At 36.5% G+C, this 16040-nt stretch overlaps 1 protein-coding gene across 2 annotated transcripts in view; it reads left to right on the top strand.

Annotated features, from left to right (window-relative positions):
- Nucleotides 1–9683: 9683 nt before the first annotated feature.
- LOC106935760 (uncharacterized) overlaps nt 9684–16040 on the top strand; it is a 26378-nt gene continuing 20021 nt past the window's right edge. For both annotated transcript variants that reach the window (XR_001421962.1, XM_015016424.1), the window contains exons 1-2: nt 9684–11982; nt 14961–14992. Coding sequence is in view for 1 of the 2 variants with exons in the window: in XM_015016424.1 (XP_014871910.1) it covers nt 10330–11982; nt 14961–14992 (1685 nt within the window). In the remaining variant the exon portion in view is untranslated. The remainder of the gene's footprint in view (nt 11983–14960; nt 14993–16040) is intronic.

Here is a 16040-nt window from a genome sequence, read left to right as displayed (position 1 = left end):
GATTTATCTGTTTTTCTGCGATGGGTAATAAATTATACGCATCATGACAGATACAAAGTTTTTCCACCAGCTTTCTGAATAATAATCCATAATTTTATACTTTTCTTTTGCTGCAAACTGTTTTAAATGAATGAATGTATTCATGTACAGTTTTAATTTATTTAGCGTTCTTTAAAGTCACCATGAGGTCAGACGTTTATTTAACACCAGAGCTGATGAGATGCAAGTACATGCAAAGATTTTCTTGCTAATGTCAACCTTGCATGTTAATAAGAGAGAAGACGGATGCTACATCAAAAACTTCAACAAAAACTGGATGAAGATGAAAAACTTAATTTAAATTCTTGGTGGCGGCTCCTATGGGGTTATATCAGTCCCATTATGATTTATTTGAGCCGTTCTTTATCAAACATACCACTGCAAACATTTCAAAATAAAATGAATGGATTATGCTCCAAAGATGAGTCCTTGACAGGAAAACAACCAAATTCAATTAACTCTGATTGATTCTGCTAAAACTGGTCAAAAACAGCCTGAAATGTTGAAAAATCTTATTTTTATGAGTGATTTATTTATTTATTTTTTGCATAATCATGGTGATTATGGCCCCACTTACTAAGGCAAAGTTATCCAAATGGAGAAAATACAATTTAGTGTCTATGTTTAGGTCTGAACTTGGTTTTGAGTGAATAAAATCTGCAGTAAACTCTAAATTCAGTTGTTTTTAAGGTGATAAATAATTTTCAACACGTTCCCAGTGATGTGTTGTACCGTTTTGCTCCACTGATTTCTCAATTATGTGAATGTCTTTCAGATTATTACACGGAAACAAATCTTCAGTTATTCTGTGTTTGTTTGTTTTGCAGCTTGTTTAATGAACATTGACAAATCTGTTTGTTTATAATGTTCTGCTATGTTCAGAAAATGAAAACAAAACTCGATCTTAATGATATACCTGTGCTTTTCTGTTCATTTCTAATTCAAATGTTGTTTATGGCTGAGGAAGGAGTAAAATGTTTGTTTGTATTCAGAAAAAAATCATTTAAAGAGCTTTAAATCCCCCTTTTACAGAAAATAGTGTTCACCTATGAGTTCATTCACCATTTTTTTAAATATAGCTTTGCATAAGATTTAAGATTTGAATTCATTTTGATTCTATTGAATTCAGAAAGGGAAAAATTAACTAATTTTATTTATGTTTATTTCAAAATTAGACTACTTAATGTAACATTTGGTGGATTATTAAAATTGTAGTCCATACAACTTTGCAAAAACAGAAAATCTTACCAAGTATTTTTGTAGTTTCTGGTGCAAATACCACAGTTCACAAAAATAAGACAAAACAAAGTAACTTTTCAGAAATAGGGGCTTGTTTTAAGTAACTAATACCTTAATATTGACAAGAAAACTTTCACATTTTATAACTGAATAATCTGTTAAGGAACTAATCATTTTTTATCAATACTAGGGAAAAACTAAACCAAACTTTCTGGAACGCCTTGGGTTGCTAGGTAACGGGCTGGCTTTACTAGGGTTGCGAGGTAACGGGCTGGATCTTCTAGGGTTGCTAGGTAATGGGCTGGCTCTACTAGGGTTGCTAGGTAACGGGCTGGCTCTACTACGGTTGCTAGGTAACGTGGCTCTACTAGGGTTGCTAGGTAACGGCCCAGCGCCTGGGAATGTGGCTCAATACATTACAAATGAAATAGTCTGCCAGTGGAGCTAATAGTTTTTTAAATGAAAAAGCTCCTGTATCTTGCTGAAACATTACTCATAAGTTAGTTTGTCTTATTTGACGTGAACTCATATTTAGTCTATAAACTAGAATGAGAATGCTTGGTAAGAGTTTGTGTTTTTTTTACTTATTACTAAACACATTTTTCTAGTCTTTTTTTCTAAAGTTCCTTCTCTTCCCCTTTAATTTTTTCATTTTTAACACACATATACATAAATAACTGTCAGGGAGAAAAACTGTCTTACTTTGTTCATAAAAGTGTTGGTTATTTACATTTTTCTCTACTCATGTTTTCTTTAAGAGTGGCGGCTGCTTGTCTGGTTTTTCTTTCTTTTTGAGTTTGTTATACAAAAAGTTGAACAGTTTGTTCACGATACGATAATGTACTGTACAATACTGTACAATTTGTTAAAAAAAAATAAAGTTTAGAAAAAGTTTGTCTATTATATAATGTGATAATTATATTCTCATTTTATCACATTTGATCTGTATTTTAAGTGATAAAAAGTTTAATTATATTGTGTTGTTACTTGAGGAGGGCAGAGTACCCAGAAATTGTACTCAAGAGAAAAATTTCAACTTATTTTTAGTGAATTAAAAGCAAATCGTAGCCAAAATTTTACTCAAGTAAGAAAAGCTCCAGTCTGAAATCAAGATGTCAGAATTGATTTCACTGGACTTATTTCGAGCGATTCTTAAAACTAGGCAACGAGATTCTTTTAAACACCGTCACTGTTTTCACGTTGTTTTCTACAGTTGTTTTCTATATGTATTATGTATCACAGACTTCTGCCCAGGTCCTTCTTGAAAATGAGATCCAGATCTCAACTGGGTTTACCTGGTTAAATAAAGGAAATAAAAAAATGCTATTCTTCATAATAAAATTACAGAAGTAAAAGTAACAAGTACCCAGCTCTGATAATTAGAGTAGGATTATAAAAGTATCTAAACCTCAGGAAAACTTTGGGGATAATCCCTCATATTTTAATTATGAAGTGGGATTAAGACCTTCTCTCTGTGAAATTACTAACCTCGCTGCGTTCCTCTTAGCATTGCCATTCCAGGCATGCTCTCCTAATCTGCACAATTACTGCTTATGGGTTTCACTATAGCTGTATTCCTCCATGCTGCTCTCAGTTTTCACTTATTCTGAAACAGATAATTGGTCCCTGTGTGACCAAAACCCAGTCATGTACTCTCTCTATATGCACAGATCGGCTCTGCGTGGCCATGGTTACAGAGAGCAGGAAACCCCGGCTACGTTTGGGCACACATACATCAGGAAACCATAAATCCCTCAATCCGAATCCCTCTGTGTTCACATCCAGCTCGTTTTAGAGCTCATCTTTGAGTTTGTCCCTCTTTTTAAACCCTTCTTTGTTTGCCTCAGGTCCATCAGGTTCACTGAATTTATTCTAACAAAAGAGGAAACAAAGTTAATGTACAGGGGCAGCAGCTATACATTAAATAAAACACAATAAATAACCCTAAACAAACTACAGACCAATAACTCCCAATGAGCAAAAATGAAACATAGCTAAAATGCACAACAACAATAATAACAGTTAAACACATAAACAAAAAAATAGCAAAGTTACTCATGAAACACTGTATGCGATTAAATTTGTCTAAAATATATGTTAAAATATAATACTTGTAAAGAAAATACAGAGCTGATCCTGATACACGGCTACCGACGGCAACAGAAAAAAGGGGGAGGAGCTGTAGGTTGCTGGTTGCTATGGTAACACCAAACAAATTTTGATAAATTTGACATCTATAATATTGTTAAAATAAAACCTTTTCACATAAACAGTCGTGGGTTTGATGGCTTGTAGGGAAAAAAGCTGCAGCATGTTAATGGTTTGACTTTAACTGAAGGTAATATTCTTACAGCTCGGTTCGTTTTTTTACATCATCAAATCACAGCTCCCACTCACCACTGCGATATATTTATAAAAAAAAATTATCCATTTAAACGTTTGTTTTTGCCACGTTTGTTGGTTCGTCAGCGAGAAACAATGAGCTCCAGTCTGATCCTTTGCCACAATGAATATTGACTTTACTGTGCAGCTACAGGTTGGAGGCCTGACTCCATAAAGAGGCACCTGAGCAGCACGCAGACCTGCAGGAAGGTCTGCCTCTGCATGCAGGTTGGAGGCGTGACTCCATAAAGAGGCACCTGAGCAGCAAACAGACCTGCAGGAAGGTCTGCCTCTGCATGCAGGTTGGAGGCGTGACTCCATAAAGAGGCACCTGAGCAGCAAACAGACCTGCAGGAAGGTCTGCCTCTGCATGCAGACGCTTCTAGTCTCAACAAATACAACAAATATCAATGCTTTGTCAGAGGGGAAAAAATAACGGATTCAGTTTCTAGATTTATGCACTTTTTGGACTACATTAGTAATTTACTGCACTGCAAAAACACAAAATATTACCAAGTAATTTGACTTCAGTTTCTAGTGCAAATGCCTTATTTAGTATTAATGCAAAGGTGCTAGCTTCTTTGTCAGATTTTGACAAGACATTTTTCCCATGTTAGAAGTGAAATAATCTGCCAGTGAAACCAGAACTTTTCATCAAAATGAAGGAATTATTTACTAAAACAAGCTCCTATTTCTTTGCTTAAAAGCTACACATAAGTTAGTTTTGTCTTATTTCAAGTGCACTAAGATATTTACACTAGAAACTACACCAAACATGCTGAGTTAGATTTTGTCTTCGCACATGTTTAAATAAATGTGTCTTACTAGAATACTTTATCGTTTTTCCCCTCGATCTATTCCCGTCTGTCTCAGAACGCTGCTTTTCTTCTTTCACTTCGCTCGACCACTGGGAGATAATTTATCATTCAAGCCTGTTTTAGACTTTTTAGCTTCATTGATGCACAAATTGAATCGTTGCTGCAAAAAGCACAAAGCAAGCTGAAGAAAATTAGCATTACAGATTAGAAATGGAGGTAATTTATGGTAAATTCTTAATCTGAAAGACTCACATTTGATCCTGTTTAATATAATTTCAATTATTCTGACTAGTTTGCACAATTTTTGCTATGATTTAGAGTTATGTAACTACAGTGGCTCTCAGACCAAAAGTCTAAATAAAAAATCAGTAATTAATTATTGGACAGGCAGCGTCGCGTTCCTTCGTTTCTAACAGAAACTCTTTATGAACGATGCAACAAAAGGTTATTTTAGTAATGGAATATTTTGAGAATCGGATTAAAAAACTGGGACACTCTGCAGATTTTTCATTTCCCCACTTAAGCTTATTTTGTACAAAATTAGAAATTTACAAGAAAATGCAAATCAATAGTTCAAGTCTTTTTTAAAATAAGGAAATGTAAATTTCTTTCACCTAAAATGCAATAATGTAGCATTTTTTATTGAATGTTTGGTCATCTGTAGCAAAGGATGCATCTGCAGATAAAAGAAATATGTTATAAATAAATTTATATAAATAACTTAGATTAATCGTGATTAATTGTGGATAATCCGATTAATCGTTTCATTTATAGTTTCAGCTCCTCAAATTTAAATTTAAAAATAATTTATTGATCCCAAAAGGGAGTAAATAAATAAATAACAGTAATAAATTTGCACTAACTGTGCTGGATTATTCCTGTATTTTCTTATTTTTTGTTATTCAACTCATTCTAATCATGATTTGCTGTTGTAGACACATTAATGCAAATAATATTAAGGTTTTTAAGTTGCATAATTCCTTAAAGTCATTGAGAAACTTAAGAGAAAGAATATATTTTTAATTTAATTGTGAATAAACACAGCTCAGTATTGTTGTTTCTAGTTTCTCCAGATGCTCAGATTTTGTATATTAAAAAAACTGGTTTTGTCTTTTACCACTTTGTGATAAATGAAACAAATATTGAATTTGTTGCAACTATAAAGTCACTTTTCTCATCTAAAAGCTAAAAAGAGTCTCAGCCTTGAAAAATAGTTTTGAACTTCTAGGAAAGAAAATAAATCACTTTTCTATTAAACCTTTTAGTTTGTGATAATAGCATGAAATGTGAAAGGATAAAAAGTTAAATTACAGCTAAAATCATTGAAATTCGAGGTATTTCTGATTAATATCTTTAGACATGTAGTGGAAATATATGAGAGCTTTGAAGAATTATTTCTGAATTCTCCTGAGAATCTCATGGCAACATTTTCGTTTCCATTCCTGCCTTTCCTGTTTGTCTTCTGTGGAAATGCGGCGTGTTATTAACTCGGTGATATTCATGAATCCTGCCCAGGCATATAAACTGATCATTACCGACAGCGCTAAACGCTCAGGACAGCTCTATTTCCCATTAAACCTCGTTTCCCTGCAGGGTTCTGCAGGAACCACTGGACTCATCTCATCTCCGTCTCCTTTCCTTCAGTTTATGTTGTTGACACAAACAATCATTAAACCTGCTGCTTTGAGCTCCTAATTAATGCTGTTTAAGATGCAAAGCAGGAACATTATGCTGGAAAAATAATAACAATAATCAGAATATTTATTCAGTTATCCCATTAGCATCTGAAAGAAATAAACTCCCCAAAAAAGAGATTTTACGCGAGTAAAAATGGGATAAAACGTAATAATTTTTCTAAATATATTCAGGTTTTTGAAAATTTCTCATATCTTAAAGCTTTTCCCCAAAACATGTTAAACCAAAAAGAAAATGTCAGTTTAGACCAATTATTAATTTACTCTGTAGAAAAAAACAGAATGTTTGAAATATAAAGCATAAATTTATTGAAAAAGGAGCAACATGTGAAATTCTTGAAATTCATACAAGGTGCAATTGTGCAATGAAAAAAAGAGTAAATTTAAAAAGTACAGTTCTGACATTGACAAATCTAACATTTGAAAAAAAAAGTCAGAAATTTTGAGTTTAATTTTCAAAAGTTGAAAATGTTCAAATTTTGTCAATTTTCTGAGTTTCCAAAGTATAAAATTTTCAACTTTTGAACTAAAAAATGTCCAGGTTTTTTCTAAAAAAAAAATTTTTTTTGATAAACATCAAATTTTCTTCATTTTTTTCTCATAAATTTTTGAACTCTTCAAACTCAGAAATGTTCAAATTTCCTTGGACGATTTCTGAGATGAATCTAAAAATGTTTTTTTTTTCTCAAATATTTTACAGTGCAGGAACTCAAAAATTGTCTTTTGTTTTTCTAGAAAATTTCTGAGATTAATCTCAACATTTCTGAGTTTTTTTTCCCATTTTCTTTTTTTTTTTTTTTTACTTTTGAAGCTCAGAAATGATCACATATTTCCTAGAAAATTTCCCAGATTAATCCTAAGATTTCTCCTATTTTTGGCGGAAATTTACTCTCCCATTTTTTCTAGATTCAGTTTGGAAACAAACTATCTGTGCTTCAAATATCAAAATTGGTTCTCTCATTTCATTCCACGTTTGAGGTTTTAATGCACAAATTATTCAAACGTCTGAATGAAAATGCTTTGAAAAACATAAAACCATACAGAGTTATTATGCAAGATGTAATCAAATGATGTCACAGTTTGTCATTCAGAGGAGTTTGAAGACGAAATGACCAGGAAACAATAAAAAGGTGTTGTTTCCCGGTTTGCCACATGAGGGCGCTGTTACACAAACATACATAAACACGTAATCACTTTGATAAACCAGAGAAGACCTGCGACGTTTCAGTGACGTCGCGCTGATATATACAAAGTTTTCACAAAGCAGAACCATTCATTTCATTTTGAGCTGCTTTAAAGCCTTTCCCCCTCTTAAATAAAATATTAGTTTTCTTTTCTTGCCGTTGAAGTGAGAAATGCGGCTCAGTTGGGCCATCAGGTTCCGTCTCTCAGGCAGAAACTGGATCTGACATTTCCTGTCCGCTTTGTATCGCTTTGACATTTGAAAAAGAAAAAAAGAGAAAAAAACATGATACTGATTGCTCAAGCACACAGATAAGAAGAACTGATCCAAATCGTAAGCCGCTGTTTCCATGGCAACGTCAGTGTTGACAACACAGTGGAAACGGGGTTTGTTGTTGTTGTTGTTGTTGTTGTTGTTTTCATGGCTCTTTATTCTGGATTTTCATAAGAGAAATAAAGTTAAATGAAAGAGTCTATTGTTTAGCTTTTTAAAAATCAGTTGGAGAAATTAATATTATTCTCAGCCGAGTTTAAATGTTTTTTAAATGTAATTTTCTATCAAATCTTGAGCAACATTTCAGTGGGAGCATTTTTTAAATTTTATGTAGGAACAAATAAGACATCAGATTTGTTTTCTGCTGAGCTTTGAAAACTGTAGAGAATCTGGTTAAAAATATATTCAGTATTCAAAGAGAAATTGATGTGATATTGATTCAGATTTCCAAATTAATATAAAAAATAATTTTTTTAAATATTTTTATTTATGCATCTTTTAATGTATGGCTTTCTGGTCAGGGTGCTGTACAAAATGAGAGAAGCCATTGTAAAAAAATAAAATAAAATAAAAATAGATGTATTTACAGTTTAATATGAGGCAGATAATTAGTGAAAATAAGAACTAGCTTCTGTTTCTTTTCTTCCAGTAAAATTTAGAAACAACCAATCAGAGCCAGGAGGTGGGTCTTACTGCTGTCAATCACCTCCTGTCGTCCTTTGCGTAGCCCCCGATGCACTCATGTACTCGCACCCGATTTCTCTGGTGCAAGTACATGAGTTTGATTGATAGCGCTAAGCCCCGCCTCCTGGCTCTGATTGGCCAGTTCAGAGAGGAAGTGGAGGAGATGGATCTTTTCACAGATTATCTCATATTATTCTGTCACAACATAATGATATTTTTAACATATGTAAAAAATAAATATTTTTTTATAAAAGTTACAAACTGCAGCTTTAAGCTCCGTAAGAAAAATATTGCTGAACAGTCTGGGAGAAAATACCAAAAATAACAAAAAAATATTTTAAACTCTACCCTCTACCCTCCTGATTTAAAAACACATATTTGGGGAAACGATGAGATTTATTTTTGTCTTTTGAAGTAAAGCCGCCTTGGACAAACTGTAGCTGAAGTTGTGGCTCGTATAATCGCTGTGAGGATTGGCGCTAAGGACCAGATTTATCACAGAGTAACCGTGCTGCATGTGGTTAATGGACGAGTCGCCCTCGGCTCTACAGCGCGCTGTAATTAACGGTTCCACTGGTTGAATTTAAAATATGATTAGTGCGAAACAACTACTCCTCAGAGGCAGATCGCTGAGCAGCAGCACTTTCTCCAAGGGTTCATTTCGTCCTCTCTAATCTCAGCCTCCATCATCCCCGCCGTCTGATTGCACCTTTTAGGGTTTTATTCATGAGAAAGGAGCGGGTTTATTCAGCGATACCTTCTGAAATATGTTCTTTACTTTACAGAAAAGGCCTGGCTGAAAACTCTGCTTTAGCTAAATAAAGTTCTGTGTCCAATCAATGAAGCAAAAAAAATGAATAAAATAAATATGTGGATTAGTAGCTCATATTCACATTTAGTCAGGTTGGTTCAGTTTTTTCCCTCTTAATTCATGAAATCATCATTTGGAAACTGCTTGTAAACTAAATATCTAGATCCAAACTAAATATTAATTTTACAAGATTGCTCAGTTTGAAGCTGAATATTTAACCTGTTGGTAATTATTTAGCTTGAAACTGTGACTTTTATAAATGTGCTCATTTGTTTTTCTTCTGTGAGAAACAAATTATTTAGCCCAATAACTTGGGCTAAATAACCCAAGTTATTGCTGTTAACTGTGTAGCATTAAAAAAATCAACTAAAATAGACTAACATTATATTGAAGCACCACTGAGCTGTTTGAGAAGCTTTCAAATCATATATTTAGTCTTGAACTGTTCCACTTTTTCTGTGCATATTCCTTTAATAATTATCAACTATAGTTTGCTTTAAAATTAAAATGATACGAGACACTGTTGCATATCTGTCTGATCTTGTGCGTAATTAGTTGTATTGTTAAGTTCCCAGTAACTTTCATTATCCTGTGAGCTTCAGATGTGATGCTCCTGATCACAGCTGGCGTCTGGACACACAAACATCTGCTTCAGGTTCTCCTTTGCATCCAATCAACAGGGCACAGATGCTGCTTGTCAACCGCATCACTCTCACAGAAGGTTTCTCTTCAAATGTACATTTTCTGCGTCGTGACGAGCTCGTTAAACCTCATTGTTCCAAAGCGTTACTGGCAGAACGACCGACAATAAAAACGACCATGTGGGACCAATCAATGCTTGGCTACTTTGATTCCCTTCTGCAAACAAACCAGATTTCACGTGGTTTGCTTTCGTCAATGTTCCTGACCTGAATACTGTGCTGTACTTCCACACCACCCATGTCAATACACAGATTCATTACAGACGGTGAACAGCTGCTAATCTATAAAGCTATTTTCAGAAAGAAGAACTGAATGAGAGAAGCAATGAGTTGTTTGACTATCAGATGCTGACCTCTTTGTGATTTCATTGTACGCCGTGTTGTGGCAGCAAAAGTGTGTCACCCTGCAACAGCTTGGGCGCACCGTCGGACGCCAGGGCAACTGGGGCGGACAATTAAAACTGGGCAAAGCCAGAGGACAGGAAACCATCGGACAGGGTCTGGCATGGTTAAGTTGCTCGTGTCTATTTCAGACGATGGTCTCAGGCTCGAGTCTGTGCAGAAAGGATCACAAAAGGTTTTTCAGAGTAAGAGAAGGAAGGTGATAAACATGGCCACCTTGAGGCGACAACCGAGATCCAGAACCGGTTCGACTCGACAAGACCGGGGATCGTGCTCCTCAACTGCGTCTTGTCCAGTCTTCTCTGGAGCCTACAGTGACCAGGAGGACGAGTGTTCACTGCGCCGCCAGTCCTCTCCGGTCCTAAAGGGCTCTCTTTCCAGTCTTCGTAGCGCCACCTGTCCAAGTTCAAAAGGCTCCTTCCCCAGCCTTCAAGGATCCGTTCCATGTCTGCAAAGTTCTTTGCCAAGTCTTCAAGGATCTTTGCCAAGCCTCCAAGGCTTGCTACCCAACCTTAGGAGATCGATTTCTCAGCTGAAGAGGCGGTCGCTGGGCAGCCTGGAGAACGCCAGGCCCAATGAGTGGACGGCAAGTCTCCACAGTCGCAATGGTAGTTCAAGTGACGAAGATGGCAGCTGGGATACCAACAGCTGGAGCTCAGGGGCCACCTGCCTCTTACGGACGCCCATCAGTCAAGAAAGCAGCCAAGCTTTGAGGGAATCGGACGGTAAAAGTTGCCCTGCTGACCAAACGTCCTCTGGCGCCAAATCTGAGGACGAAATAATTTACCAGAACATTGTTTTTTCACGTAAAGCTGAAAACAAACCAGAATCCACTCTGGCAAAGGCTGTGCAGCAAAAAGACACCTCTTCATGCCCAAGTAAGAAGGCCTCTACAGTTTCGCCACCTCAGCAAGGCGAAAAGGCAGCAGACAGGCGCAAGTTCTCCCAGTTTCTGAACGAAGTGACCTGCAGGGTGTTGAAAACTGATGGTGAGTCTCCTCAACAACCGCCCACGCCTCTCCATCATGACAAACCTCTGCCAGCGCCAGTAGTGGCTCGGCTGCCCCTTTACCCCGACCCAATGAATCCTCTGCCACTCTCTACATTGGCCACAAACTTGTGGTACAGCCCTACCAGCTGTAACCTTCAAACCATCAGGGAATACGACTCCAAAGACCTGAAAAACTGCATCCACCAGTGGAGCAAGACGCTTCCTAGCTGCAAAGTTTTGGAGCCTGAGGAAGTGCTAAGAAAATTAAAGAGTGAAAGTCTCTCCAAACCAGAGCACCATGTAAAGATATGTACAAAGATCCAGACGCAGCCGACCACTGGGAGGTTTTATCTGGAGACGGACATTGACAGAGTGAGGCGGCTGGATGAGCTTGTCGCTAATGGCACCCTGGGGAGAGAAAAGAGCCTGAACAGTTTGGAGAAAGGAAAGGAGAGAGGAAACCGGATTCCATGGGAGAGAAACGGAGGCTTGGGATCAGAGAAAGACAGGAAGGAACGAGAGAAGAGAAAAGATTACCCATGGGAGCGAGATCGAGGAGGAGAGAAAGGCAGACAAAGTGACAGAGAGAGAGAAAAACCTGCCTGGGAGCAAAAGGCGGAAAGAGGGAGAGAAAAGGACAAGAAAGCGGGATTTCCAAGTTATGAGCAGCGTCCGCGTCAGCCGTGTCCAGTTTTCAGCTGGCCAGAAGGATTTCCTAGAGTCTCCTACAGGTCTACGTCTCTGCCCCGGCCTGCGAACATCTCTGTGAGTACATCCGGACAACCGATCGATCGGTTTGTCACCGACTTCTGTCTGACGTTCACACGTTTTAGTCAAGTTCAATCAACTTTATTGGTACAGCAATTCAAAATGCTTTACACCATAAAAACATTAAGCATTACTTCAACATATTTTTACTTAACAAAAAGTATCCAAGAAGTTACTCAAGTCAGAGTAAAAAAGTATTTGGTGAAAAGTTTAATCAAGTACTGAATAACTGATCAAATTATCAATCATTTCTGCAGCTGTGTGTCTGGTGAATTTCTGGTTAAAACATGTTTGTTTTTCATTCAGTGGACAGAAAACCCAGAAATTTTACTCAAGAGCAGCGATACTTCAAAATAAAATTACAGCTACTTTTTACTTTTACTTGAGTTAAAATATGAAAATATGTTGAAGTAGTGCTGCTCTTACTATTTTTGGGTGCTCTGTCCTCGTCTGTCAGAAGCCAAATGGTGGAATAATATCTAATAAAGCTTTATAAGCGCTGGTGTCCAAAGTGCGGCCCGGGGGCCATTTATGGCCCCTGGACTGATGTTGTACGGCCCCCAACTGGAGTTCAAAAATGATACAAATTTGGCCCGTTTAATTTATTCAATTGAGCCCAAAAGAAACTAAATCGATTTTTCTTTTAATACAGCAAACATGCAGGGTAGTAAAAAGTAATACATTTCTGCCAAAAATTTCACAAGTTTTGAGAGTAAGCTCAAAAATTTTCTATAAAAAAACAAAATTTGGTAGAAAAAAAAATCAAATTTTTAGACTGCCAGAAATTTTCTTAAACATAAAACAACAAAACTATGAAATTCTCCGAAATTCTCTGGAAAAAAATAAATAAAAAATTGATAGAAAAAAATCTAATTTCTGGAATAATATCAGAAATGTTCTAAAAAAAATCCAAATGTAGAAAATTCCTGAAATTAATTACAAAATTTCAGAGTTTTTTCCAGAAATTTACTCCTTTTTTCCAATTACCCTAATACAACGTCGTAAAAATCCCTTTCAGATTTTGGATCTAAAATAAATATCAGACTTCTTTATTAGATTCATTTAAGGTTGATGTTTTTGTCGACTTTGGAGTCAAATATTTTGGCTCACATTGCAAAGCTTTGGACTCCTCCTGTTAGAAGCAAATCAAACATCCAGAGGTGATGAATGCGTATTTTGTTCCCAGTTTATTGGCTCCATTTTTCCAGGCTGCCCTCTGCAGAGCAGGAGGCTGGATGGAGGGATGGAGGGATGGATGGAGGGGGGATTTCTCTGCTGTCTCATTCAGGGGCTGTATGAGTCATCCTGCTGTATCATTCACTATGTTTGTAACACCCACACCGCAGCCCGGCTACACGCGCTCACAAACGCTCTCCCTGCTCCCATAAACTGCATGTTCCTGCTGCGTACCTGTGACATTTATTAATACACCGTACTGATTCCTCCACATTAAACCCCAGGGGCTGGCTGGAGCCGTGCCTGCACACAAACGTTCTCCAAAAACACACACAGAAACGTGTTTTATCACTCATATGTTGGTTCTGCACCAGAAATACCAAATATTTTAGCCGATACGTGTCTGTAACCCTTCGTTTCATGCATAATGCATGGCCACAAACATGACTTGCTTTCCTGTTTTCCTTGCTGATACATAATGCTGCATTCGTGCAGGCGCCACTTTGAATCAGGATGTAACTTTACAATAGGTGGCTAATAAATATGTGATTCATTCATTTACAAACATTTTATAAGTCATCAATGACTGTTTATTATGCATTTATTAAGGGTGATAAGGAGACAAAATATCAGTTTCTTGAACCAAATCTGCTAAACATTTAGCATTTACAAATGTATATTGTGGCTTTATGTCACAATAATAGCTATGCTAATTTAGCATGTTTTAATTAAGCATAGATTATATGCTAATGTCTTTTAGCATGTAATCTCCTTCTCCCCTTTATTTAATGCTTAATAAGCAGTTATTAATGGGGATGGACGGTATATCGGCGCCAACATCGGGATCGGCCGATACTTGTCATATTTTAAAGTATCGGTTTGGTAAATAAAACTGCGCTGATGTGAATAACCAAATTATTTTTATCTTGTCGCCTTCTGTTATATATAAAAAGTGGTGAAATATATAAAATATTGGTAAATATTGGTAATTGGATATAAAAGCAATATTAAAATTGGATATCGGCCCAAATTTTCAGATTGGTGAAGTCATTAATGATTTATAAAGCATTCATGGATTAATTAATGACATTTCTTTGCCTGTTTATTATCCATAGGATGGTCAGAAATAAAGACCTAAATCTAATTTTGGATCGGTGTATCGTGTCGTGTCCAGGACACTTGGAATCCAAATTTATTTACCTTTTCATTTATTTTCCTTTAAGTTTTTTTGTTTTTCTGCGTTTCCGATAAGTAAAAAAACCCCTAATTTATCAGCTTTTGGTACTTTCTCTGCCTCTGCAGTACAGCATAAATAAATTCCAGTTATCAGCTACAACAGTAACATTAAAATCGTATATTAATATCGGCCCAAATCCCCAGTTATTAATAATGAATTATAAAGCCTTCATACATTAATTGATAACATTTCTGTTCATTTATTAGCCATAAAGCTGTCAGAAATAAACATAAAGACCTAATTCTAATTCAAACCACACTTGGAATCCAAATTTATTTACCTTTTCACTTATTTTCCTTTAATTCTTTTTGTTTTTCTGTCTTTCTGATAAGTAAATAAACCCTAATCGATCAGCTTGGGTACTTTCTCTCTGCCTCTGCAGCACAGCACAAACATATCTTCTGTTCCCCTCCTTCTTCCATACAGAGAGTAAAATAATGGATATATTTGTTTGCTGAGACGCAGAGACCCTTTAAACAGCAGATAAGAGGTGCAGCAGCAGATAAATCTGCCTGATAAATGCACGCAATCATTTCATCCCGTGTTCTTCTCCTCCTCCCAGGAATCTGATGGAGAGATGCGGCACGACAAGAGGTAAGCCACTTCCACTTTCACCTCCTCCCTCCATCACTCCCACAGCTCCTCCTCCTCCATTCAGTTCGCGGCTCTGCCCCTCTCTCCGTTTTCTCCTCTCCGCCGAGTCTCCAGTCAGAATTGGAGGAGTCTTTTTTTTTCTAAATGCAATAAGCTCCGAGGAGGGATTTTTGTGATCTTATCTTTCCGAAAATGAGGCGAAAAGCTCCTAAGCGGTAAGGCTGTGATCCGGACATGACTGAGTGTAGTTGCTGTGTCACATAGTGATTGTTTGGAGCGCGGTTCGGTTCTTCTGCTGTCCATGTGTTGCATAGAGACAGGGCGCCTGCAGAGACGCAAACGGTGCGCTACGATGACGGCAGGATGGGGAGTAAATTCAGTTTAACTGCTTCTAAGTCACTGCAGCAGAAACAGCTGACGGTTAGTTTCACTTGCAGCAAATCTGCGCTTATTTATTCAATTATTCAATTATTTATTATCTGCTGTCACTATGATTTTATTAGTGTGCGAATGATGAGGCGCCAAGTGTTCCTCACAGCCCTCAATTAGCTGCTGTATTGACGGGGAAGATGATACCACAGAGAGGCAATTACAGCTGAACAAGCACATCATGAGCAAGAAAAAACTAAAAAGTTCCTCTCACCTGGTGCAGACTAAATAAGTGTTTAGTTTAAAACTGTGGGTGTGAATGAGAGATAAACATCTAGCTTTCAAAGTGAATACAGCTTGTAAGTTTGTAAAAGAAATATTTAATTTGGTAACAAAATATTTAGTTTGCATCTAAATATTTAGATTGTAAAAAGAATGTGAAGCTTGTTAACTAAACATTTAGTTTGGAACTGCAGCATTTGTTTAGTTTGGAGATAAATGTCTAGTTTTTAAATTGAAAACAGCTTGTAAGTTTGTAAACTAAAAAAAATACTTTGATAACCAGATATTTAATTTCCAAGAGAAATATATAACTTGATATCTAAATATTTAGATTATAAACAAAATGTTAAGCTTGCTAATTAAATATTTAGTTGAAACTGGCATTTATATATAAATG

Source organism: Poecilia latipinna, unplaced genomic scaffold (assembly GCF_001443285.1).
Source record: "Poecilia latipinna isolate Pla-1442-1.1 unplaced genomic scaffold, P_latipinna-1.0 Scaffold2016, whole genome shotgun sequence".
Lineage (NCBI taxonomy): Eukaryota > Metazoa > Chordata > Actinopteri > Cyprinodontiformes > Poeciliidae > Poecilia > Poecilia latipinna.
Note: the sequence above shows the minus strand (reverse complement) of the source record. Positions and strands in the feature narration are given on the sequence as shown.